Source organism: Lepisosteus platostomus, chromosome 24, assembly GCF_059453375.1.
Source record: "Lepisosteus platostomus isolate fLepPlt1 chromosome 24, fLepPlt1.hap1, whole genome shotgun sequence".
Classification (NCBI taxonomy): domain Eukaryota; kingdom Metazoa; phylum Chordata; class Actinopteri; order Semionotiformes; family Lepisosteidae; genus Lepisosteus; species Lepisosteus platostomus.
In genome coordinates, this window is record NC_142634.1 from 4,330,677 (window position 1) to 4,357,136 (window position 26,460).

Here is a 26,460-nt window from a genome sequence, read left to right on the forward strand (position 1 = left end):
CGGGTCCACCCCTCGGGCCCCACCCCTCACCAACGGGTCCACCCCTCGGGCCCCACCCCTCACCAACGGGTCCACCCCTCGGCCCCCACCCCTCACCAACGGGCCCCGCCCCCTCACCTGTGTCCACAGCAGATGCAGGCTCTTCAGGGCCGACGCGACAGTGTTCCTGCGTGCTCCTCCCAGCACCTCGGACAGCAGCAGACTCTGCACCTCCACCTGCCAAAGACAGAGCCGTCAGCACAGCCCAGCGATGAGCACGACTCCCTGCCTGTGCCGGCTCATGGGCAGAAAACACCAGGCGTTTCAGACAACACTAGTTACTAATCCTGGCCTTAATCCAGCTCTCCCTCAAGAAAGCCCAGGAAACGTGCTCATAAGCGCACAACCTGCTGAGAGCTACTAGGAAAAAGACACTCAGGACAAGGGAACATGGAGAATCGTAGTTTTTATGTGCTGCATTTGTTTCAGGGACATCTTAATTGTCTTGACTAATTGGAAAGATCACTACCCAGAATAATCTCCTCCAAACCTCGACGTTTTACAACACATTTTAGCGTCTTAAGTGTAAGTAAAGGCACATTTCCCAGAGTATATAAGGAGACAATACACACATTCAGTAATTCTCCAGCTCCTCTGACCTCAGTTCTCAGAAAAATGCACTTCTTTCTGCTGTGGTCTTGCAGAACTACTTGATTCTTTCACACGCAGTCCGATTTATCCCTGCGCCTTCTCTACAGCCCAGTAAAACCCGGAACGGCTCAGCGTGCTGCGCATGAGGAGTCTGACCCATCCGGCTGTGCAGACTCACCAGCTTCTTCCAGGTGGGGCCCTCTCGGCTGTCGGGGGAGGGGAAGACAGCACGCACCAGCAGGCAGGTCCAGGACAGGGCCAGCGAGGCCGCTGGGGCCGAGCTCTTGCTGCGGGGAGGGAGGGGAGAGGGTGTGAGGCCAGGGCTGGGGACGTCACTGATAACCCAGCCCAGTCAGCTACAGTCACGGCCAGCGATCAGCAGGCCTAGCCGGTGAGGGAGCCGCCAGGCCACGGAGCTGGGCAGGGGCCTGCCTGCCTGCCCCACGGCCCAGCCAACACCGGCACCCGCGGGGGCTCACCTGGGCATGCCCGTCTTGCTGATCACGCCGCAGGTCTGCAGGCTGTGCAGGAGGTTGGCTGCCGTGGCGCTGGGCTGAGACTCTGCCAGCCGCCGGATCGCACAGTGCAGAGCCCTGCAGGACGTCGCGTCCCTGCACAGAGGACAGAGGCGGGAGAGAGACAGGGTTAAACTGCAGGAACAGACAGAGGGACAGGGTTATACTGCAGGAGCAGACAGAGGACAGAGGGACAGGGTTATACTGCAGGAGCAGACAGAGGGACAGGGTTATACTGCAGGAGCAGACAGAAGACAGAGGGACAGGGTTATACTGCAGGAGCAGACAGAGGACAGAGGGACAGGGTTATACTGCAGGAGCAGACAGAGGGACAGGGTTATACTGCAGGAGCAGACAGAGGGACAGGGTTATACTGCAGGAGCAGACAGAGGACAGAGGGACAGGATTATACTGCAGGAACAGACAGAGGGACAGGGTTATACTGCAGGAGCAGACAGAGGGACAGGATTATACTGCAGGAACAGACAGAGGGACAGGATTATACTGCAGGAGCAGACAGAGGGACAGGATTATACTGCAGGAGCAGACAGAGGACAGAGGGACAGGATTATACTGCAGGAGCAGACAGAGGGACAGGGTTAAACTGCAGGAACAGACAGAGGGACAGGGTTATACTGCAGGAGCAGACAGAGGACAGAGGGACAGGGTTATACTGCAGGAGCAGACAGAGGACAGAGGGACAGGGTTATACTGCAGGAGCAGACAGAGGACAGAGGGACAGGGTTATACTGCAGGAGCAGACAGAGGACAGAGGGACAGGGTTATACTGCAGGAGCAGACAGAGGGACAGGGTTATACTGCAGGAGCAGACAGAGGGACAGGGTTATACTGCAGGAGCAGACAGAGGGACAGGGTTATACTGCAGGAGCAGACAGAGGGACAGAGGGGAAAAGACACTATTAAAACTGCAGGAACAGACAGTGGACAAAGAGTCAGAAGGGGAACAGAAAAACAAAGTTTATAAAGAAAGAGGAGGCCATGTGGCTGTCTGGAGAGGGAGAAAGACAGGGCTCAGTCCACAGCTCTGCTGACCTGTAGCGGTGAAGAGTCAGACAGAAGAGTCGGCACAGCCCCTTCACCGCCGACTCCGGGAGCTCTGGGGGGAGAGAGAGGCCGTCACGACCGCCCTGCTGCCAGCCACAAGGGGCAGCGGAGAGCACTGCAATTTACTGCCACTGGCGTGCATCACGTATATTATTATTATTATTATTATTCGTATGAGCTTAACACACAGAAGTTACACAGTTCTATTGTCACAGTCAGGTGCCTCAGCCAGTCGTGGCTGGCATCACCCAAATCGGTCAAGTTGCCGGGGCGCCTGAGGCGAGGGCAGGAGTACAGGATGTGGTCGGCCGTCTGCGCCCTGCCGTCGTCGCATTGGCAAGTTGGGGCCTCTGTGAGACCCCACTTGTGTAGGGTGGCCCGGAAACGGCCATGTCCGGTTCTTAGTCGGTTCAGCTTGACCCAGCCTTGTCTGGGTAGGTCATTTCCAGCGGGTTTGTGAGATACTTTGTCGATAAACTGTTCCAGCCTGTGGTTGTTATTATTCCACGCGTCTTGGCACTTTTTGTTAGCCCAATTGGTGCCATTGTCGTTGTCTGCTTCTTTCAGGAGGCGCCTCATTGTGTTAGAAGGTGAGTGCCGGTTTTCTAGTGGGAGGATCGTGGTGTTCCGGTTGCAGATGGCATCATATATAATGAATATCATGGTTTAACATCAAGCAGACACGGGGAGCAATTTAGCTCAGGAAATCGGCTCATTCGAAAGCTGCTGATGTGCACGCAGTACGGCCTCACCTTTCCCCATCATGCATTGCTCCAGCTCTCCCAGAATCTCTCTCCTCTCTCTCACGCTGGCCGTCGTCACCTTCACTGCAAACTTCTTCAAGGTCTCCGCAACCTGGGCGCCATGGGAGCGAGAGTGTTAACACTGTGCTGCCCCCTAGGGGACAGTCAGCAACCTGGGCGCTGTGCCATCAGAGAGACAGTTAACAGCACAGCACTGCGCTGCCCCCTACAGGACACTCAGCAACCTGGGAGCTGTGCCATCAGAGAGACAGTTAACAGCACAGCACTGCGCTGCCCCCTACAGGACACTCAGCAACCTGGGCGCTGTGCCATCAGAGAGACAGTTAACAGCACAGCACTGCCCTGCCCCCTACAGGACACTCAGCAACCTGGGCGCTGTGCCATCAGAGAGACAGTTAACAGCACCACAACGCCCCCTACAGGACACTCAGCAACCTGGGCGCTGTGCCATCAGAGACAGTTAACAGCACAGGACTGCCCCCTGCAGGCCCCTCCACGCCTGGGCGCCGTGGCGGTCCAGTCAGAGCGGGCGGGCGCCCTGACAGAGAGCACTGCGCACTTCACGGGCGGAGACCCGCAGCATCGTGTCCGGGCGGTCTGACCGAGGGCGCATGCGAGCGCAGTGCTGTTTTGTCTTGGCGATAAAAAAGCCCATTTGTAAACAACAAAAGGCGAAACTTATAATCGCCGGGGCGCTGGTTTAGGTGCCTGTAGCAGACGTAATGCAAGTCTAAAACCAGTTAACATATTAACATTCTGAAAACAAACGGAGTGGGTCTGCGTGTCTGTCGGTCCGCCCCGTTAACGGAGGAACAGCACAGTCCAGAAACATCCGAATCTGATCACCAGCAGAGCGGAAGGAACCGGGAACCAGACCCTGGACATCTGTGGATCTCGGCCCCTAGCTAAAATCTACTCGTGGCTGTGGATGCCTTCTGCTTAAGTGGATTCATTTAAAAAGTGTTTCTACGAGTTTTAACGAAAGGCGGGGAACACAAAGCCTTCACTTCCGTCCGGCACCAGATAGGCCGGTTCTGCGAGCTCTGCCGAGTCCGTGTCTGTCAGCATTTCTGAAAGTGGGTTCGCACTTTTTTGTCCATTAACAGACTTCAGTGATTCATTACTGATCACGCAGAGGAGAACGACAATCGATGGTCAATAATATACAGTATATACATAAGACTTCGGCTCTGGAGTTGGCGCATCAGAGTGCAAGCTTTGACCAGGAAGGTCTGCCACGGTATTCTTTTCCCTTTGCAGATTTAAAATGTTGGGGGGTAGCGGTTAGTCACTCCCCTGCTATAAGCAGTACCACCGCTTGCGGACCGGTCTCATCTCTCTCCGTCGCCCTCTCCTCCGATATAGAGCATCGCTCGTTCCGGCTAGTCTGGCTCTGTGGCGGAACACGACTGCACGACCCGATCAGAACCAAGCGCAGCCGAAACACCGACACTGTAAAAACACATTTTGTACAATTCAAACACACTCAGACCTGCGTGTCCGCCGCCATCTTGCCGGTCTCGATCCAGGAAGAAATTGGCAAGCAACCACTTCCGGGTTATCTCGCTGTAACCCACGTGGAGTTATTAGCCGTGCTCGCTGTTTCTGATGGGATGTGGGGTCAACTTGCCTTCTCCCGCTGTTACAAATGTAAACCGACCTTATTTTCTTTTGTTTTGACAGTATTTTACTCCTCTATATTAGATTTTCAACCTGTTGTTTCATCTTATTCAGGTTTGTCCGCTGTCGGTAAGTGTCAAAACAAAAACAGACCCGAAAGTACAGTACACAAAAAGTTGTATTGCATTATACACATTATAAATATATTGCAAAAATCCCCAGCATATATTGTACAAAAAACAATTGGAAACAGGAAAAAAACGGATGTAAGAGTTTTATGTTTAGTCCAAAAACAGGTCAGTGTTGCCCCTGCCCAGACACACAGTGGATGAGTTGTACAGTCTTTGGCAGAAGGCAGGAATGACCTCCTGTAGCGCTCCCTGTCGCACCGTGGTTGGATCAGCCTATTGCGGAGCGTGCTCTTCATTCTCACAAGCATGTCATGGGGGTGGGAGACGTTGTCCATGATGGCCATTCATTTGGACACCATTCTCCTCTCAGCCACTACCTCCAGGGTGTCTAGATCAGACCCAATGACAGAACTGGCTCTTTTGATGAGGTTGTTCAGCCTGTTAGCATCCCCTGCTCTAATCCCAGAGCCCCAGCACACCACTTCATAGAAAATGGTACTCGCTACAACTGACTGATAGAACATATGGAGCATCTTACTACACACATTGAAGGACCTGATCCTCCTCAAGAAGTAGAGTTTATGTAGATGGTCTCAGTGTTCTTAGTCCATTCCAGTCTATCGTTGATGTGCACACCCAGGTACCTGTATGAGTCAGCTATCTCCATGCCACTCCATTGGATGCAGACCGGCGGGACCCTCTTCCTCCTGGGCATATGGGCTTATACAACCGACTCGTACCAGTAAAACCGGGCTAGAGACTCCTTTCCAGCTTATACATTGCTATCAAAGCTGTAAGGCCAAACAGTTGCTCACGTCTGCTGTGAATTTAGATATGCAAATCAGCACAGCAGCTGCACGCCCCTGATTTAGATGGTTCTGCTTGTCGGTGCTGAGAAATGGTGAGGACCTAATAATATCAATTCTCCCAATTCTTCACACCAGGCAAGAGCTTTCTCAGAACACCAAAACCCACTCTAACCTGGTTTCCACTCGAGAAACTCTGCTGCACAGGATGGTTCATGCCCTGCAAGCCCTATTGTTAGGACAGTTATCAGGTCTGTCTCACATTACCACAGGGGTTCCAAGCTCAACCCCTTTAACCTAAATTATGTGCCTCAGACCCCCCCTTGAGATTTTAACTAAATCAGACTTTTCAATAAATGAAGATAAATGCCACAGCAACCCTCTTAACAAGCTTCTTTTCACTTTGTAAAATATTACCATTACTACTGTTCTTTTTCTTATTACATTCTTATACTATTGAATTTGACATTGACGTGTCCATCACAACCTCGCACACCCCTAGACTACAAGAACAGGTTTCTATTGATTATCTGCTTCTCCAGAGAAAACACTGTTTTGGATTGAAGTCTCCAGGAACAGTGGCAGAGGGCACACATCAGGATCTTCACACAATGAAGCCAGAAAACAGGCATCTTCTCTCCACAGTGCATCCTGCTGCCCCTCCCCACCTCTTTAACCAGTATTCATTTACCCCAGTGACTCCCAGTGTTCAGGGCAGCCCAACGGCACAGCAGTTAGCACTGTGGGGACCCTGGGATCAGTTCCAGAACTGGGGTGCCATCTACATGGAGCTTGCATGGTCCCCATGTTTATAGGGGTGTCCCCCCAGTCCACATACTAGTAGGTAACTGGAGCTTGGGAAGATCATCCCTGGCGTTTGTATTGGTCCTGCAGTGGTCCAGCCTCCTAGCCGGGGTGGCTCCAGCATCACACATGGTGCTTGAGGGCACAGGCTCCAGCTCCCCTGCTACCCTCACTTGGGAGGTTAGGAAATGGATGGACCAACTCCAGGAGTTTCCTGGAGATTTATTGCAGGCACACTTTACTATATTTGGACCTTTCCCTTAAATTTCTACCCTATTCATTTCAGTTGCAAATTGCCGTGAACCCCACCTCATTCAGGGTGGAAACCTCATAGCACCCCCCTGATGAATTAACTCAAGGCATCCATCCCTCCTGGAGAGGCGGGGTCAGACCACCCTTGAGCCATCAGCTTAGAACATGCAGGCTGCGATCAAATTAGCTTTTTGGTTTAATCAGGAATGGAAGAGCATCACTTGCCAACATACATTTCAAACCATTGCTGAGCTACTGAATCAATGATCCAGTAGTGTCAAGACCTATCATGTGGCCTAAACTTTCGACTCGACCTTTGTTTGGTCCATGATTCAACCTGGTTTTTATCACCCGAGAAGCACTGCTGCACAGAACAGTTCATGCCCTTTGCAGCCTTTGAATGGTGATGCAGATGCCTACTTGTACCGAATCAGTGTCCTGCTTCAGTTGTCAGAAGCTGAGGAACAGATCACGGGCAGAACTGGTTCAATGCTGGAACCAGGGTTCCCACCCTGTCCCAGAACCGAAACCGCAGAAAGGATCCGAGTGCATCAATAACACAGGACATGAGACAGCGGTAGAGTCTTTCGATTTTATTTTGCTGTTCTTGCTGCAACAGCAGGGCCAGGGCGGGGGTCTAGTCGAACAGCCCGAAGCCCATGTCCTCGTCGGACTCCTCCGACTCCTCCTTCACCTCCTCCTTGACAGCCGCCGGGGCAGCCGCAGCGCTCTCAGCTGCCACAGGGGCGGCGGTGGCGGCAGCGAAGGCAGAGGGGTCGGCCAGGAACTCCTTCACCTGTGCAGGGAGGGGGGACAGAGAAGAGAGACGGGGTCACACCCAGGAACTTCGCTCCAGCAGAGCTGCGGAGAACCCGCCTCGGTATCCATAACCCCCAAATTCAGCCTCTGCAGTCCAGTGCTGAAATACTTCCCTACATTCTACATCCTCATTTTACCCAATTCCAGGAAAGACGGGAAGAGCCGGAATGTGGGACGGCAGGATCCAACCTGAGGGGAATCCCATCCTCTCCTGCCTGCCTGCCTGACCTCCAAACCCAACTGCCTCGCCCATCCCTAAAGCCTAAGGAAACGCACGATCCTCCGAACCGACACGGACAGAGCCGGAGGATCCGAGTGTCCGAGACCAAGCGTCCCTGCCAGCCCTGGAGTGCAGGCGGACAGGGATAGTAGGAAACGAGCTGATGTGCGCAGGGGGAACGACAGCAGGGCACCGCGCGGCCGGGCTGTAACAGATCCTGCGGACCACCTTACGTCAACACCCACTTCCCCAGTGTCGCCGACACGGACTACGCGGTACGGCGACTTGTACCGAAGACTTCGCTTCCCCAAGACAGTGCTCAGAAGGGGCAAGCGATGGGCGCAGAACGTACCTTGTCAGCCAAGGGGAAGGAGTAGTCCGTCTCCACGGCAACGGCGAGGACCCTCTTGTAGCCGTTGATGATGGAGTGGGGGATGGACGCCACCGTGGGGTAGCCGATCTGCAGGCACACGCTGGCCACGTTCCTCACGCCCTGCGGAAGAGGCACGCGGTCAGCACCGGCGCCGAGCCACAGCGCCCCCCTGTAGCCCACTGGGCCGGCCACGCAAGCGAAGAGCCCCCCCCCCTCACCTCCAGGAAGCGCTGCTGCAGGGCGTCCTCGGTGATGTCCAGCACCTCGGGGCTGTACACGCTGCCGTTGTCGTACACCTGCTGGATGATCAGCCCGAAGGAGAAGGGCGAGATGTTCAGCATGTTGAGCAGGGTGGCCTCGCTGGCGCCCACCTTGTCTCCCGTCTTGATCAGCTGCACGTCGCTCTGGAGGGGAGACAGACCGGAGAGACGCGTCAGCACCTTCGCCGCGCCCTGCTCCCCGGGCTTCAGGAAAGCGCCGAGCCTCCGCCCAGCGCAAGGCATCTCAGGGGTTCTGTCCTCAATACAGATCTGGAATTCCTGGATCGAGACCAGCCTGCTCCGGTCCAGCTTCACTGCTCCTCTATCAAGGAAAGCCTTTCCTCAGATTTGTCAGGAGAAATTTATTTTACTCTCTTCTCAACTCAAAACCCACCTTTTAACCAAGGACTATCTCCGATTCCCCTACATTCTTTCTGCATCAACCTGTATGTTTTCTTTTACCTTTTATTATACTTTACTTTTCACCTTATCACTAGGTACAGCATCCTTGGGCTGGAAAGGTGCTTTATAAATAAAAACAATTATAACTGTTCATTCAGCATCCCCCCTTCTCCAGTGCCAAAGGCTCCATTCAGGGCTGTTGCACACCTTGCCCATAGAGAACATCACCATGTTCACAAGTGTGCTGAAAACACACCTCTGGGGCTGGAACATGCCTCCCAAGAATGAAGCACTATTGTATACAACACAAGACCATCTCTAAATCCCTGTAGTCACAGCAACTGTAAGCTTATGCCTGCACTTTCTGTGGAACATAGCAGTGACTCAAAGAACTGATCCATGAAGAGGGGTTTAAAATGCTTCTCGTAGCAACAATAAATCCTTGCTATTCTGACAACGCGCAGACAGCAGGTAGCCTACAAATTATTAAAATACATTTTTCAGAAAGGCAAGCGTAGAAGGTTATCCAGTTGCTGGATGAGGGGGGCTGTGAGAATTGTAACTTATCTGGATAAAAAGAGAGCTCAGCCAGGCACAACCGACAGAGAGAAGAGAAACCCTTTCTTCCTCTCATGCTTTTGTGCCTGGACTTCAGCTGAACTACAGGCCCGGTGTCCTGGAGAGAGAGGGGCTCCCTCACGAGTTCGAGCGGTTATTAACACTGCAGGCGCACAGGAAGCTGCAGCTCAGAGCCCTGTGAGCCAGACCCCCGCTCCCCGCCCCCGTGTCTCACCAGGATCTCAATGGTTCCTCTGGAGATCTTGGTGGTGATGCCCAGGGCCTGGAAGAAGGAGGTTTTCTCGGGTCCCAGTCCGGTGTTCTGGGCCGGAACGGTCACATCGCAGGGGGCGATGGCTCCAGCTCGGGCCGCGGCCGGCACCTGACCGGAGACGCCAAGAACAAGGTTAACGAGCTACCGGCACGCCGAGGGAGGCCGAGCCGGAACGGCGGGCGGCGAGTGTCCGAGACCAAGCGTCCCTGCCGGCCCTGGAGTGCAGGCGGACAGGGATAGTAGGAAACGAGCTGATGTGCGCAGGGGGAACGACAGCAGGGCACCGCGCGGCCGGGCTGTAACAGATCCTGCTCCCGACGCGGGCAGGCCGCGCGACCCGGCGCTCACCTTGTTGGCCAGCAGCATGTCCCGGATCTCCGTCAGGTCCTCCTTGGTGAACACGAACCCCACGTTCCCGCGGATGTGCGGCAGCAGCCTGCGGACACACGAGACGTCTCACCGACGTGCTTCCGCTTGTCCCTCACCCGAAACACCCAACCACAGCACTGCCACGCTGGCGCGGCACCAGGGCCTCCTGAAGGCCAGGGCCAGGCGGAGCTCATCGCGCCGGCGAGCTGGGCCATACGCGGGGAACGTCCCGGGGTTTGGGCCGGTGGGAAGGATCTGCCCAGATGGCAGCTGTTCGATCATTCCTACCATCTCACAAACACCTCCCCAGCTCCGTTTGGGAGCAGGCGAGGAGCCCAGGTCTGGTTCTCTTTCAAGGGGAGCAGCAGCCCTACTGCTGTATTTCAGGGTCAGAAAGAACCAGCCACTGATGAGAGCATTTCAAACCCCAGTAACGGTCACTTGTAAAACCTCTCATTTACATCACAAAATAGACTCAATCTCCAGGTCTGCACAGCGCCATGTTCTCCGATTCAGAACAAGGCAACAAAACTTCCAGTGAGGTGTTGCAGCCCTGTGACACTAAACAAGCAGGCTGGTGAATACATCTTTTAATCCAATAGAAATATCAAACTCAATTTAGAGATGGTTTGGGCAAAGATGACTTACTCTGCATACAGATCATGTGAGAACATTTCTGCAGTGAGATGTCTGCTGCACAACCTGCACTTATTTTCTTTACAGTGACTAGAGAGCAGGAAGGGCCACTTCACATCGCAGTTCTTTTGAACTCTCGCCCGCGGTGAGACCAGGGGCTTTCAACAACATGGCGACTCACAGTACTTTCACCAGGTTCATGATATTCAATTCAAAATCTGGAACTTTCTATACTGTCAGTGAATCTGTTACAGAGATAACAACCGGTCTGGGAAATCGGGACTGTGGTTCCCCTTTAAGCCTGATCAGGTGCAGTCCGGTCTCTCACCCTCACACCGGAGACGGGACCGGACCACTCACTTCTCCAGGGAGGGGTTGTTCTCCAGGTGCCCACGGATGGCCTTGCGCATCATGGTGTTCTTGCCCATCAGCACCACGGCCTTCCCCCGCAGGGACAGGCGGATGGTCTGCATCTGCTTGGAGCCCACATTGTCGGCACCCACGATGAAGCACTTGGGGTAGTCATCCAGCAGTTGCTGCAGGGGACAGGGAGAGCCCAGGGCATCCTGTGTGAGTCCAGACTCTTCCCCCAGGCCAGTACAGCAAGAGCCTAGCCCCAGCCTGACCCTAACCACCCACCTGGGGCAGACCCGCAGACTGCTACAGGCTTGCCACACACAGTACAGTGGAAAGCTTACTGCCATGTGTCCATGGACACTGGAAGTCTTACTCACTGATCTCTTGGGACACAGCACAGCAGACAACACCACACAATGCAGACAGCACATTACAAACAACGTGAAGACGTGCACCACGTCTGAGGCAGGCAGGACAAGCCGGAAGAGCTTTCCGACTCAGGGGTGCTGATGCTCAGTCCCAGCAAACTAATGCAGCTCAGTGCCCCTCCATCTTGGGTCCCAGGATCTGCCTGCTGCCCAGCGCCCCAGAGGAAAGCCCTGCTCCTGCAGAGACCCCATTACTGCCCCCCATCAGTGGGGAAAACCACCCTGTGCCACACCAACAGTCAGTCAGCCTGCCCACTCGGTGTGTGGAGGAGCCCAGAGGGTTTGTGGGAGCTGGGCTCCTGTACAGCACTGAACCAGACCAAACCATAACCCACCCCCCATACCCACAGCCCGGAGAGTAGAGAGGCAACTTACGATGATTTTCATGAAGTAGTTGGACTTCCACGTAGCCCTGTCTTCCCTGGGCATCTTGGCTGTGCTCTCAGGGATTGCCAAACGACTGGTTTAAAGACAAGGTGTCAACTGGACAGGGAGAGAGAGAGGAGAGCACAGCGCGTCAGACACGGCAGAAACACCAAGCTGCGGCTCAGCTCAATCTGAAAACCAGTTTTACCTTACCACGATATACGACAGTATGTAACAAATTTAATGATATTAATATATGATATTAATATGTATTAATAGCACGCTAAACTAACGCCTCACAGAGGAGAGCTAAAAAAGGCAAACACCACACACAATTACCAGACCTTAATATCTCCATCATGACCACCCTTACAAGTAGGTACTTCAAAAGCCGAGTTATTTTCAGCGGTTTACGACACCGCAGAGAAAAGGACTTTTTCTAAAGTCAGTAACGCTCCTTGGACGCCCGGAGAGCAAGCGGGCCGCTACTGTCGGCATCATCTTGTTACAACAAAAACTAACCGCCTCAGACACGCAGCTCAACCACATGCCCGCTGCGACTGCACACTGAGTAATTACACGCAGATCTCGGCCCGACTGCTCGCTGAAACGAGGCGCCACGGAAGGCGCACATGGCGACCCGAGCCCGAGGCGGCATGACGCCGCACAGGCCGCGTCCGCGCCCGCCGCCTGGACCGAGGGACAGGGGCAGCCCTGCAGCGCAACGAGCGCTCAAGAGCGCACACACCACGACAAATGATCGATCAAAACCCCTTTTTATCCACGTCGAAGCCGCGCGAGCGCGAACGCGACCGGCCATTACCTCACGCTCAGGACTCCGTGAAAGAAAGAGGAAACTACGTTCAGGAGCAACGGCTTTATACCAGAACCGCCAGCCAATGGAAACCGGGGAAAGAGGAGGTGCAGGCAAGATGATTGGCTGATCGTCACGTCAATCACTCGCAAAGCCTCCGGTACGGGAGACGGCGAAGAAGCGGGGGGAAATGACGTTGCGACCCGACCAGGAAAGCGTCATGCCTAATGGCCGTGCGATTTTGTAGTCTTTTGTTCGCTATCTTATAAAACAGAAACTCACCGTTGCTGAACTTCATTCAAAACTTGAAAAAGAACAAGGCAAAAATCACCTTGTTGGCTACACAAATGTACATTTATTGTGTTTTATAATTGATTTATAATTATATCTGGCAGTCTATTGTTTTGTTGTGTTCATTTATCTCTTCTAGATTTATTTTCTTTTTTGTTATAAATACAAGTGTGGAAAAATAGTATTTGCGAGCCTTAAACAAAGGCTTATCAAATTTAGAATAATAATTCCCTACACTTCTATAGCACTTTTCTGGACACCACCAGTGTGCAGCCCCACCTGGATGATGCGACGGCAGCCATAGTGCACCAGAACGCTCCCCACACACCAGCTCTCAGTGGGGAGGAGAGCAGAGTGATGAAGCCAGTTCATAGAGGGGGATTATAAGGAGGCCATTGTTATGACCTTAAAAAGACATCTATGGTCCCACCAAAAGTCGCAACACAAAAGAACGCCCGAGAGATCGGACATCCCCAAGAAAACAAATCAACTTTATGATACCAAAAAACCCAGGGAGGCAGGGGTGCACATCTGTATTCCAACTGGGAGGGGAAAGACCGAAAGAAAAACAAAACCCCGACAAACCGACTAAAAAAACAACTAGATAAGATAGAACTGGAAAAAAAAGGTGGTTGTGCCTAACAATGCGGCCATACAAAAAAAAAAGCCTTCTGCGTCCTACTCATATCTACCCTTTCAAATGTTTCTGCTTCATTTGCTTTATATCTTAATTGGCAGCACCAGGCGAAAACAATTAGGGAACAAAAAACAGCTCTCCAGCTGAGGACCGTAACAGCCATGACTGCTAAAGGCCAGGGAGAGATTTGGCCAGGACACTGGGGTAACACCCCTACTCTTTTCAAGAAATGCCCTGGGATTTTTAAATGATCAGGACATCAGTTTTACATCTCATCCGATGGACAGCTCTTTTTTTACAGTACAGTGTCCTTGTCACTATAGTGGGGCATTAGGACCCACACAGACCGCAGGGTGAGCGCCCCCTGCTGGCCCCACTAACACCTCTTCCAGCAGCAGCCTTATCTTTCCCAGGAGTCTCCCCTCCAGGTACTGACCAGGCTCACCCTGCTGGGCTTCAGTGGGCTGCCAGCTGCAGCATGAATAAGCTGCTGGCTTTATACGTTTCTTACCATTATCTACTCTATGTTTCTTTCTTTTACTGATAAGTTTAAATCATCTTGCTGCTTATCTAAATTTTTTAGATAAGCAGCATTCACACATTTTTCATGAATCTGGAGGGAAGTACTTGATTCACTCGGAGAGCAAGGCAGTTGAACAGGTGAGAACTGGGCAGAAGTGACAGAGGACTCAGCAGAGCTGCAGCCAGTCTGACCACAAGTTAAGTGTTACTCCTACTCTCCCCCCCATTTATCCTCGAACCTCTCGTTTAATCCAACTCACTTGTTTCTGGACATAAGCCAGCGTATTGGTTCGGCAACATGACTTGGCAGCTTGTTCCACACTACCACCACCCTTTGTGTAAAGTGCCTCTTGTTCTTAGCTTTTAAGTGAACTTCACAGTTTCCACCTCTGCCCTCTGGTTTGTTTCCATGTTCATTCTGAGATTCTTCTGTTGGGCACACAGATCAGCCTAGAGGCTAAGGAGTTGACAACACGTACAAGCGAATAAGGAAATATTTTCTGGACGTAGCCAGGAGGTACACCGCTCAGTCTAATGCACTGGCAGAGTGATCATCTCAATGGAGGTGAATCATGGGGATAAACCAGCACAGGGAATACTTTAACCCTCTTCCCCAGCAGTACTGACCTGGTGGCACCCAGGGTTGATGGTGTAGCATGAAGCAAACACACACAACGGCACTGATCTCATTCTTTCATGGCAGTAAGAGCACATTGAAGTAAGAGACAAGATGTTAAAAGGGTTAATAACTTAAGTCAGTTCTGCCTGAAAATTAGACTTCTAAGCAACAGGGGTTTATGGCAGGAAAGGGGGTTAACTGATAAGGATTCCAGATGCGAGCAAGGAACCCCCTGGGGGCGTAATCTTAAACTGACCATTTGGCCAGGGCCTCTGAACTGGCCAAATACCATGACCCCCCCCCCCTTACCATAACATCGAATGACGTCTGAAGCAGCAAGCAAGGACTATATAACCTAAAAGTTTGTACTGGCACATCGAACAATACTTCGGTTTTGTTGTTTCTTGTGGGAAACAAGACTTCGGCATTATTGTTCCTTGCATGCAATAAACTCATCTGTTTTACTTCATCTCGGGATCAAGAACCTTATTCGTTCTGTTACAACAACATCTACACCTGCTGGTTCCGCATCTTCAAGACCAGGGCTTTACAACAGGCTGAAAATCTGCATCATCCCTTCTCGACAGACACTTGTTAACAGCAGCCTCTCCTGCAGTAAATCCCAGGGGACCGGGAAGCAATTTCCACGGCAGAGTAGATTTGCATTAAAAGAGAAGAAAAAGAGACACCAAAAAGTACCAAAAGGTTTTTATTTTATTGGCATAATATCACATGAAAGTAAATGCTTTAGCCATTTGATTCACAGACAAAAAAAAAAAGATTGTTACATGTCATCTGCAGGGCAGAACAAAATACAACAGAACTAAGACCAAAAAACCTCTAAAGAGAGAAAGTAGTTGCTTCAACAGTTCCCTTTGGTTAACTAGTGACATGACTTGATATGACGGAGATGGGAACACCGATTAGACTGAACAGCCACTGTGGGGGAGAAGGAGAAGCCTACAGGAAGAAAAGGGGGCTCTCACCCCCAGGTACCCCTCACTGTGCCCTCTTTAGGGCAGCAGTGACCAACCACACCCACACGTACAGCGGCAGGACCCAAAGACACTTGATCTCAGCCAATAAGATCACAGGTCAGGGGGCAGGCCCACCCCTGTGACCCAGTGACTTCACAACGGCTAAACCCATGAGCTTGGGCCCAGGCAGGCAGGCAGGCAGCCTGACCAGCGAACTGAAGCACTTGGCACATCTGAAAAAAACAAGGCTGTTGAAGGTTTGGCACAGGCACCAAATGTTGAGAAAAGGCAAAATCCAAGTGATCTTTACAGCACATAATATGCCCTTTGGCACAAACGTTTCATCATTTCAATTTCGACCACTTCAGTGGCAAAGACAGTAGAGGCTATTTGGGCAAGCGCAAAAGTGGATTACGATATCAACCGCTTGTTTTAAGAAATAAATGATTTCATACATGCGGAAAGGTAACAGGGCTCAATGCGCCTTCTCTAGTTGTTCTCAAATGTACATTCACAAATCTCGCGTGCTGTGCAAACCTGGCTGACCAAGAGCAATACAAGCACAGACTTGACGCAACCTGTCGATGAGTCCGACTTTTGAAGAGGTGTGGACTTAAGGAGTATAGTCGCTGCACAGCACCCTTCCTCCGAGTGTGCCGTCATCCAGTGTCTCTTTAAACTACTGTCTGCAACTGCCTCTCGACTCCCAACACACACCCCTCCCTCTCACTGGATACATTGCATAAACCTGTTTTCACACATCCCGCTGCTGAAAGAACTAAAACATTCTGACCAAAGGCAAAATAAAATAAAACACCTGATTAAAATGATTTAAGACTCGCCGTAAAAAACAGAAATTAATGGAATCTGACAAACGGGGTTTTTTACGGCACAGAGAATAATTCTGAAGCAAGTCGAAGACGCGAGCCCAAGACGCGCACAGCAGTTCCGCGATTATTCCGTGACCCCAGAGGCGCGAGGACACGCGCGAGGCGTCTCCAAGGCAACCGCCCCTCCCACAGGCCGGGGGTCAGCCTCCAGCTTCACCACACGACGGAGGTTTGGACTTGCACAACGGGTCCGAAAGCGCGGCGCTACACAGCCCTGCTGCAGCAACACGGCACGTGCATACGCCCCAGGCCCTGCTGCGCCGGGGACTGCAGTGTTAGTGTGTGCTCTGCTTTGTGCCTGGTGTTGTGCCACACAAGGCTGCATAATTTAATACAGCAGGGATCCACCGTTTTATCAAAAATGTACAAGATATAAAAGTAATACCACAAAGATTTAAAACACTTCTGTATGAAATCTGTGATTTACAGCAGTTAAGAACACTGTACATATGCCCTAGAGAAAGAGAACAGAGCAAATATAAGTTCAGAGTTTTTACCTAAGATTAAACTTTTAAAAAAATATTCATGTTATTATTGCTGCTGTTAACAAGAGCAGAGTGATAAGCGCTCACAGCCAAGAACTAACCATACAAAGTTAATCCACTTTTATATATACTGTATGATAAAAAAATAAAAATTCACATTCGGGTTTCAACCACACAGTTCTCTGAAGTTTAAACTTTAGCGGAGATTGAAGAGGATAAAAATGACATTAGACCCGCTGTATGAAAAAAGATTAAAAACAACGTTTGCATGAGCAGTAGTCTCTGCGCAGCTCTGTTAGTATTGAGAACCAGATTCAGAGCTATTTCCGGTGTGCTTCTGTAGAGACAGAGCTTAATGGGGCTGGGGATAAATGCATCTTTCCTTTGGACAATGTGTATATAAATTTATATAGAATTTGTATCTATTCCCGATATTCTTCTCTGTTTTTCTTAAATATGAAAAAATTTCCATAGGAAAGCTTTACAAAAATATTATCCTGATATATTAATATACCAAGCTGTAAAATGCACCTTTAGTTTTTCCCCCCAAAAGAAGGAAGAACAGAGCCATCTGAAGAAAGTGCAGAGTGATACTGACTTCATACCAACACTGCTGTGGCCTAAATAGCAACAGGAAGTTTCCACCTGGACTGCAAAAATACATCTCATTACAAAACCTGCATCTCCTCAGTGCCAGTGAGACATCACACAGATATTGAATTGTACAATACTGGAGACCCGTGAATAGCTCTGCATCTCAGGTAAAGAGAGTAACGATATCAGTTCAACGTTTACTGCCATATAAAAGGGACACTGTGGAACTGGCTCGGCGATAGGGCTGCACAGACGGATAGCGGGGGCACCGCCGTTCGCCAGGGAACACTTTGCCCTCGCCTCTGCGTGCTTCACGCCCGGGCTAAAGAGCCCGACAGCGAAGATCCTACCTTCTGTTTCTCACAGGCAGTGTGGAAGAGCGGTTTGATTTCCGACTTCTGCCCTTGAAGGACAGAGCAGCGTCCCAGCGCGGGCAGGAGTACAGGAGGGAGGCAGGGTGTGGAAAACCAGCTGCCCAATAACTTCGAGGGCAGGGTGCATGAATGGTAACGACTGGGGAAATAACTGAACACCCCCCCACGCCCCCCTCAAAGATGGCTTAGAAAGCAGTCAGGTATGACTCACTAGAAAACCATCGATATATATGTAGATTTAGAAATATATATATATATGTAGATTTTGAACAGCGCAGCCACGCCCACAATGAGACACGTCGGGGCTGAGACTCAGGGGAGCTGAGCCGGGGCGGCAGCTGCGCAGACACAGCCGAGACAGCGCCCTGAGGTGGTCCTTCTCTCTTGAAAGGCGCTATATATATACATACAGTGAGCCGATCGATCTAGTTCTGCACAGCCGCCTGTCAGCAGAGAGCAGTAAAGCTGCAAGCAGCACCCCTGAGTTTTACTGGCGAACACCGCTGGGCTACTCTCCATGGAGCACCTCAGTGTTTTTTCTCCCAAGAGAAACGACTCGTGTTTATTATCTGAAGGATAGATGAAAATAAAAAAAACAAAATCAAACCCAAAAATCAGTTTCCCCAAGGCCACGCTCGACAGGTCTCAGCTGGCTGCCCGCAGGGGAATCGCAGCGCCCCCTGCACGCAGGCGCAGCAACACCAGCTGAAGGGAAGAGAGTGGGGCAGAACGGAGGGGTATGGATTTGAACCGGGGGAACAAAAACAAACCCGACCAGACCTGCAGACGCCCCGCCCCGCCCCCTACCAGCCCTTACCCCGCCCCCAACCCCGCCCACACCCCGCCTCCACAAACAACCTACCCCACCCCCTACCTAGCCCTTGCCCCGCCTCCACAATCACCCCGCCCCCGCCATGCCCAGCCCCGCCCCCAGGGGGCTCCTAGCTGAAGAGCTTGACGAAGCAGTGCTGGCAGTAGGGCTTGTCGTTCTGCTCCTTGAAGGTGCCCTTGTTGAGCTGCTTCAGGCAGAAGGCGCAGACGAAGTGCTCGGGGTGGAACTTCTTGCCCATGGCGGTGATGCAGCGGCCGGTGATGGGCTTCTGGCAGCCGGAGCAGAGCGAGCCGCGGCGCTCGTGGTAGTGCACCTCGCAGTAGGGCTGCCCGTCGTGCTCGAAGAAGCTGCCGTTCACGAAGGGCGTGAAGCACTCCTGCCGGCGCACGTGGGGGGAGAGCGAGGGAACACAAAAACGGGAGGAGCGTCAGGCGGGAGGGTCAGTTTCTCTGCTTTCAATCTGGAGGCAACAGGGGCCCCCCCAACCCCCCACGACGGCAGGCCCAGAGCCCCCCCAGTGCGCCCCACCGGAACGGCACCGGGCCAGACGCCCCCGCTGGGTCCCCCGGCCGCCACGCCGGCTCACCCTCGCCCCCGACTCACCCGGCAGACGAAGCACTCGGGGTGCCAGAGCGCGTTCAGCGCGGAGATGTAGTTCTCCAGGATGGCGCGGGCGCAGCCGCCACACTTGGGCGCGAACATGTCGAAGTAGTCCTTGCGGCAGTAGGCCTTCCCGTCCTTCTCGTGGAAGCCTGCGGACACGGACACACACACGCGGGGCGGCGCGCGCGGGATTAATTGCTCATTAAGCTGCAGCGTTCAGCGGCTGATGGGAGCGCTGCCCTGGGCTAGGACAGGCTGCCTGATCGATTCCTCAGCTGAACTGTGAGCTTCAACTTCAACTGTCCGAGTAAGGGGAACGGCAACGCTATTTCTATTATGAGGAGTTAGAAAGAATCGGCACTGATGAGTGCATTTCAAACCGCGATAAAAGAAAGATTCGCACACAGTAACACGTAAAACCTCCATTTACACATCACAAAAGACTGATGAAAACATTTCCAGGGATGCACAGTGCCAAAACTTCCAGTGAGGTGTTGTGGCTCTACTTCACTGTATACCAGCAGCTTTGTGAATACAGCTCTTTGAATCTAATAGCAATATTGCTTTTGATTTCAACACTGTTTTGTTGACAGCTCCTACTTCCTTAACTCTGCCTGCTGTAATAACCGGTCTTAGAAACTAGATTCTTCTGATCTAATCAAATTACCAATGCTTGAAAGCATTCAGGTATACAGGGACAGCTATGCAGTATGTAGCCTTGCATCATGATGCAAGGGTTCCGCAGTTCCTCTTTAACAGCTGCATGACAAGCACTTCGGGATCTGGGGGGGTTGCTGGGGCACGAACGAGCCACACTGATGATGGCAGGCTCCCTTTGCGTCAGATCTGAGCAGCTCGGGTCTCTAATTCTTCGCCGAGCCTCAGAAATGAGACTTGGATTAAAGCAGGCAGGGAGCAGAGACGAGACGAGACTCCAGGGCCATTTCCGAGCTAGAAGAAGGGGGGTAATTACCTTCCGGGCCGAAGAAGGACCCGCACTGCGCACAGAAGAAATGCTCGGGGTGCCACGTCCGGTCCAGGGCCGTCACCACTTTCTGTAAAAGCAACATGAGCCGGGCGAGTCAGCTGCATGGACCGGCCTCCAGCACAGCACGACACCAGCACAGCACTGTCCACCAGTACCTGCACAGCACTGTCCACCAGCACTACACCAGTACCAGCACAGCACTATCCACCAGCACAGCACGACACCAGTACCAGCACAGCACGACACCAGCACCAGCACTGTCCACCAGTACCAGCACAGCACTGTCCACCAGCACAGCACAGCACTGTCCACCAGCACAGCACAGCACTGTCCACCAGAACCAGCACAGCACTGTCCACCAGCACAGCACTGTCCACCAGAACCAGCACAGCACTGTCCACCAGCACAGCACTGTCCACCAGAACCAGCATAGCACTGTCCACCAGCACAGCACGACACCAGTACCAGCACAGCACTGTCCACCAGCACGACACCAGCACCAGCACTGTCCACCAGTACCGGCATCACACAGGATTTACAGACAAAAGCCATTCCAAATACTTAACTCAAATAGTTTTCACATAAGCTGTCAGCAGGAAAGTTGACGAGACATTCAGATTCTTCTGATCTAGTCAAATTACCAAACATACCCAGATGCTTGAAAGCATTCAGGTATACAGGGACAGCTATGCAGTATGTACCCTTGCATCATGATCCCTTTGGAGCGTAGAACATGGCCTCAGCCTGGTCATGCTTTCTGTTCCTCACCCCTGTGTTCCAGGACCTTTTTCATTTCCTGGAAGGTATTTTAACTGCAATACCAGAATGTGTCTGCAGGGGGCAGCAGACTCCAGCAAGGAGCCTGCCACCCTCTGTGAGCTCGCCTTGGGGGTGGAGGCAGTGGAATGCTGGGATTAGGTCATGTTTTCCAACGTCCTGCACTCACAAATCCCAGAAGAATTAAAACAATAGGGTTGTTTTCTTGTTACATTTTGCCCCCATCCCTTCGACTGTGCCTCTACTTTCTCAGTGATGACGGGAGTCTACATTGTTGTGTAAAGACATCAGAAGGCCCTTCCCCCTGTACGAGACAGACGAGCTCCATCAGAACCAGCCCTGCTGTGGGGTTAAAGTCCAGCCAGCTTTGTGAGGGTCAGAGCAGGTCAAGCCCTGTGCCTCTGCTGCCTCACAGGGTCTGAGATCGACACGCTCAGCCCACACACCGGGAGAGGGAGGACAGCTGGACCAGCCCTGGGCTGCCCCCCTCTCAGTTTGGAAAGGGAAGTCAAAGAAACCTGCGAGGGTGTTAGAGAGCCCACCCTGTCTTACCCCACCCGCAGCTGCAGTCCGGCTCCTGTCCTTTAGAGTGAGTCTAGAGGAGTGTGCGTGGGTGGGTGGAATCAGGCACGTAGCCACACAGATAGATACCACACAGTGTGTATGGGTGGGATCAGGGATACCCCCCCAGTGTGTGTGTGTGTGGGGGAAAATCAGGGATATACCCCCCCAGTGTGTGTGTGGGGGAAAATCAGGGATATACCCCCCCAGTGTGTGTGTGTGGGGTGGGATCAGGGATACCCCCCCAGTGTGTGTCTGTGTCTGTGTGTGTGTGTGTGTGTGTGGGGTGGGATCAGGGATACCCCCCCAGTGTGTGTGTCTGTGTGTGTGTGTGTGGTAGGGGGAGGGGGGGAATCAGGGATATACCCCCCCAGTGTGTGTGTGTGTGTGGGGGGGATGATCAGAGATATACCCCCCCAGTGTGTGTGTGTGGGGGATGATCAGAGATATACCCCCCCAGTGTGTGTGTGTGTGTGTGTATGTGTGTATGTGTGTGTGGGGGATGATCAGGGCTGTATCCCCACAGGTCCGGCCACACTCACGTCCAGGATGGGCCCGTTGCAGTAGTAGCAGCGGGGGGAGAAGAGGCTGTGGTAGTCCTTCTCGCAGTAGGGCAGCCCGTCGCGCTCGAAGAAGTTGCGCGAGCCGATCTCCTCCTGGCAGTGGGTGCAGACGAAGTGCTCAGGGTGCCAGGTCCTGCCCATGGCCGTCACCACCTGCAGCGCGGACCGGGAGGAGAGGAGAGGAGACGGGGGGGTCACGCAAAACGCCGAAATTTAACGGACGTGGTCAGTCTCAGTTCTTACCATTTTTAAGTGCGTGTGTGAATGGACCGCCGATTTACTGAATGGCCAGCAGCTGGTGCGAGCAAGACTGTTTCACCCAAGCGCGCGAACCCCAGTTCAACAGTATAAACTGAGGACAAACGTCGCACTGTGCTGAAGCGCAGCAGCGCTAATTAGAAATCTTTGCAAATTTACAGGTAAGCAGGCAAAAAGGTAATTTAAGACATGCAAAACAGATGTACTTTTCACTGGGCAGTGAAACCGCACTGAACAGTATTTCCATCTGGCGTAGGTTTTTGTTCGCACAAATCGGCTCACCTATTCAAAGACAAAATATATTTTTCCCTCTCATGGCTTTTGCTGGCAGGCTGGCAGTTCAAGTGTCATCTCATGTGTAAAAGCAGACGTTGATTTCAGTTGAAAAGTATGGGAGCAGGTTCTTTCCAGTTTCAAAGGTGAATGTCGCACTATAGTGAAACTCGGCAGGGCTGATTATAACTAACATCACAACATCACTTATACAATATACAATTTCTTGCGTTAGGAATGTGTCTTTTCACAGACCCCAGCTTGCTCTCCATGAGACACACAGACAGGGAGAGAGAAGCTGGGGGTCAGAGTGCAGGGTCAGCCATTTATACTGCGCCCCTGGAGCAGTTAGGGTTAAGGGCCTTGCTCAGGAGCCCGACGGAGCAGGATTCCTCAGCTGGCTGCGGGATACAAACCAGCAACCTCCCAGCCACAGGCACAGATCCTGAGCCACAGAGCCATCGCTTTGAAAATCTTTGTAAATTTAGTTTTCGGTAATGTGCTGCTCCACTCCAGAAGCGCGGCGCATGTACCCACAGAGAGACGGAGGTCCGGCCAGAGACGCCCACACGCACCTGCCCGGCGATGGGCTTCTTACAGGCCCCGCAGACGCCCTTGGCAACAGTCTGCACGCCCAGCCGATTGAGGTCCGACTGCAGGCTCCCCAGCATGTTGTCCAGCTTGTTCCCTGGCTTGGGGGCACCGGTGGGCGACACCCCTCCACCCTTTCCCTGGGCCATGATCTGCAAGCAGAGAGGGGGGAGTCAGACAGAGGGCAGGAGGAGCCGAGTCCCGGGGTCCAGAGGGAGCCACTGGCGAGCTCCCCAAACCCCATTACCAGCTTCACGAGTCCACACCCCCCCCGGGTTCAAGTCTTCAACCCTCCGAGCTCATCGCCTAGAAAACCCGCACGCCCCAGGACAGAAGAGTAAAAACAGGGGCTCATCAATCATGACCCCCCCAGTGCAGATTAGTGAGAGCACATGAACCCCCCTCACCCTCCCTGGAGACCCCCACACAACAGCCCACGGCACTATCCCCACCTCCCCCAGCACCCCACCACTTCAAGCTCTGAAAAGACCAATCTATTCAATTGAGGGGGTCACATTGCCCCCCGAGCCAAACCCAACAGGCACAGGGCAAGCAGCATCAGGCAAGGCAGGATAACAACCCCGTTGCAGGGGGCAAATACAAATACAGGGGGCAGGTTAAGAGACACCAAACAACCTGGACAGCACAGCGTACCTGTGGGCAGTGTGGGGAAAGAGAAAAGCAGAGCTCAGCTATTTCACCAGGCTTCACCTGAACAATATTAAACTTAAGAACACTATCCTATTTAACAGTTCGTAGAAACAGAACAATCTCTTAACTGTGCATCACAATTAAAATGAGCAGTGACATGGAGTCTGTATTTCATATCACCACCCATCTATAGATTTGCAGGTTTCAAACAGAAACCCCACTGCACCCTTCCTGAATCTGCACCGCACCTACCAAAGACAAGGCACCACCTGCAGGGGATGCTAAAAAGATCAAAATCGCTTTCTCCCCCAAAAAGCTGATCACAGGAAATTCTGCTGAAGCCGTTAAACCCTCCTCCACAATAGCGACAATAGTTTCTGGCTTTATGAGGTCTGTACTACATTGATGAACAGGGGGGGAAAAAGACAACTTTGCTCATTTTCAACATCCAACCGTGCAAATGTAAGAAAATTAAGTTTGCAATGTGTTAAAGTGTCCATCGTTATACTTTAACAATACGGTGTGTGAGATGCACACAGGCCATTCACTTTGTAGTTAGATTAATTTTAATCACTCACACACTCTCACACACTCTAGAGCTAAAGTCAGGCAAGTACATTGAAAATAAAAGTGATCTGAGGAAATTCCGTGCCAACAGCCGTTTTGTGCACAACACCCTCGGCGTGAGCTTCACAAGCAGACTACAAGGAACGCGGGGGTCCGGAGAGCAGCCGCATGCTTAGAAAGAGGGGAGTCCTGCCTTCTCGCTCGCGGGCGGGCTGGGCGGAGGGCGCGAGGCGAGGTGGGGGGCGTGCCGGCCGACAGGAGGCGGGGCGAGGGCCTGGGAACACAAGGTCAAGTCAAGGTCACGCGACCCCGGAGATCACTCAACATGACACAGGCTGACCCGACGGGGAACAGGACTTCCTCGTGGGCCAGTCACTGCCCGACGGGTCCTAGCTGAGCTCCATCTATCCGGAGGAGGACCCTGAACTGGCACTAAACTGGCTCTGAGCCCTCGCAGCTCCGTGCGGGAGCGCGGTACCTAGCGCACAGGGGCCAGGCGCTCCCCAGCGCCGGAAGGCAGTAAGACAGAAACACACAAGCAGACAACGGAGACCGGCAGAGGACGGGGCTCCATGCCTGCATGGGAGGGAAGAGGGGGTCCTCGTCGGTCTGGCACGCTATGGACACCAGGTCTTTGGGTGCAGGGGGCCTGGCGGGCTGGGGGGGGCAGGGAGGGGCGACGGGCATGGAGAAGGGGGGCTCTGCGGGCTGCGGGGGGTACAGGCGGGCGGCGAAGGTGGGCGGCGCTCGCAGGTCCTGGTATTCGTCCAAGGGGGCGTCCCAGCGCAGGGGGAAAGGCGGAGGCGGGGGCGGGCAGGGGGCCCGGAGGGGCTGCTGGGGCGGGGGAGGGGGAGGGGGCGGGGGCAGGGGCAGGGGCGGAGGGGACTGCTTCGCCGGGACAATCTTTCTGGGCTCCTCGGGCCGAGGGGGGGGGCGTTTCGGGGTCGGGGGGGACTGAACGACCTTCCTCTGGGGGGTGGGCGACTCTGGAGGGATTATAATCTGAAGAAGAGAAGACAGGAGAGATCAGAAGACGCAGAGAGAGATGCAGGTAAACCGAAGGCAAGAAGGAGAGAAATCCAGCCGTGTCAATATCACGACATTTTAAATTTAACCGTCAAGATTTCCAAACATCATAAACGCCGATTTCAACATTCATAAATCTTTAATAGCAGAAGTAAAACGGCACTTCCAGGTCACATATTGATCATGAAAATCCTCGGTGGCCTTCTTGTGCAGACGGGAGACCTAATGCTGACGTCTGAGCTGACCGCCATGCGCCCTCTACCTTGTCCACCTCGGGCTCCGCGCCGTCCTCTCGCGAGCGGGCGGGTTTGGACATGACGATCACGCCCTCGGTCAGCCAGTCGTCCTGGCGCGAGCGCCAGCGCTCCTGCCGCCCGATGCCCAGCTTGCCCTGCAGCTCCTCGATGAGCCGGTCCTGGGAGCTGCTCTTGTGGAAGATGACCGGCCCCAGCATGCGGCGCGGCTGCCCCTCGCGATACATGGGGTGCACGTTGGTGGTCTCCTTCGTGCGCTTGATGACCGACTTGATCTGGACGACAGCGGGCCACAGGGCGGGACTCAGGACACGAGCTCAGCGGGCACGCGGACACACGCCACTCCATGCCTCGGGCTCAACCCACGCCAGGGCTCCACGCCATGCACAGCGGGCTTCTGGGACCGCGTTCGGACGAGAGCCACCGAGAAGCCAATTTCATTTTCTTCTTATAGAAGCCGTTTCGCCTGGAGCTTCACGCTCTGCCTCTGCCGCTAACTGCCATTGTAAGGGCAATGCCGAGACAGTTCCTGCTCCTGGGCGTTTCTCGCTGGCTGAATTTATCCACAGGAGCTGAGACTACAAGTCGATCTCGGGGAAAAAAAATGCAGCTGTATGTCAGGATTTTCCAACACTTGCCAGCGTCAAGAAGGTGATCAGGTAAC

General features: G+C 53.0%; 3 protein-coding genes across 4 annotated transcripts in view; all 3 read right to left on the reverse strand.

Moving 5' to 3' along the window:
* Nucleotides 1-4,543, reverse strand: part of gcn1 (GCN1 activator of EIF2AK4) — a 34,018-nt gene extending 29,475 nt beyond the window's left edge. The window contains exons 1-6 of the mRNA XM_088618697.1: nt 4,467-4,543; nt 2,963-3,065; nt 2,199-2,262; nt 1,110-1,241; nt 809-917; nt 118-216 (exon numbers count right to left, since the gene is read on the reverse strand). Of these exons, the coding sequence (XP_088474823.1) occupies nt 118-216; nt 809-917; nt 1,110-1,241; nt 2,199-2,262; nt 2,963-3,065; nt 4,467-4,484 (525 nt within the window). The 5' untranslated portion in view covers nt 4,485-4,543. The remainder of the gene's footprint in view (nt 1-117; nt 217-808; nt 918-1,109; nt 1,242-2,198; nt 2,263-2,962; nt 3,066-4,466) is intronic.
* A 2,622-nt stretch (nt 4,544-7,165) lies between these two features.
* rplp0 (ribosomal protein, large, P0) lies at nt 7,166-12,583 on the reverse strand. The gene is made up of 8 exons (XM_088618698.1): nt 12,473-12,583; nt 11,659-11,766; nt 10,859-11,034; nt 9,842-9,929; nt 9,455-9,601; nt 8,218-8,403; nt 7,979-8,119; nt 7,166-7,383 (listed from the first exon to the last, which is right to left on the reverse strand). The coding sequence occupies exons 2-8, from the start codon at nt 11,710-11,712 to the stop codon at nt 7,225-7,227; spliced, it is 951 nt and encodes a 316-aa protein (XP_088474824.1). The 5' UTR covers nt 11,713-11,766; nt 12,473-12,583; the 3' UTR covers nt 7,166-7,224.
* A 2,645-nt stretch (nt 12,584-15,228) lies between these two features.
* Nucleotides 15,229-26,460, reverse strand: part of pxnb (paxillin b) — a 57,037-nt gene continuing 45,805 nt past the window's right edge. The window contains exons 8-15 of one of the 2 annotated variants that reach the window (XM_088618416.1): nt 25,805-26,071; nt 25,093-25,518; nt 24,710-24,790; nt 23,283-23,450; nt 22,156-22,329; nt 20,261-20,342; nt 19,288-19,436; nt 15,229-19,060 (exon numbers count right to left, since the gene is read on the reverse strand). In XM_088618416.1, coding sequence (XP_088474542.1) covers nt 18,794-19,060; nt 19,288-19,436; nt 20,261-20,342; nt 22,156-22,329; nt 23,283-23,450; nt 24,710-24,790; nt 25,093-25,518; nt 25,805-26,071 — 1,614 coding nt within the window. In that variant the 3' untranslated portion in view covers nt 15,229-18,793. The remainder of the gene's footprint in view (nt 19,061-19,287; nt 19,437-20,260; nt 20,343-22,155; nt 22,330-23,282; nt 23,451-24,709; nt 24,791-25,092; nt 25,519-25,804; nt 26,072-26,460) is intronic. The other variant, XM_088618417.1, reaches the window with a different exon arrangement.

Bases quoted from the DNA above. Each gene is read 5' to 3' on its own strand.
- rplp0 (XM_088618698.1), bottom strand. From the start codon at position 11,712: ATGCCCAGGGAAGACAGGGCTACGTGGAAGTCCAACTACTTCATGAAA. The intron at 11,035-11,658 runs GTAAGTTGCCTC...TGTCCCCTGCAG, and splicing joins ACTACTTCATGAAAATCATC to CAACTGCTGGATGACTACCC. The intron at 8,404-9,454 runs GTGAGACACGGG...TCTCCCCTCCAG, and splicing joins GAGGAACCATTGAGATCCTG to AGCGACGTGCAGCTGATCAA.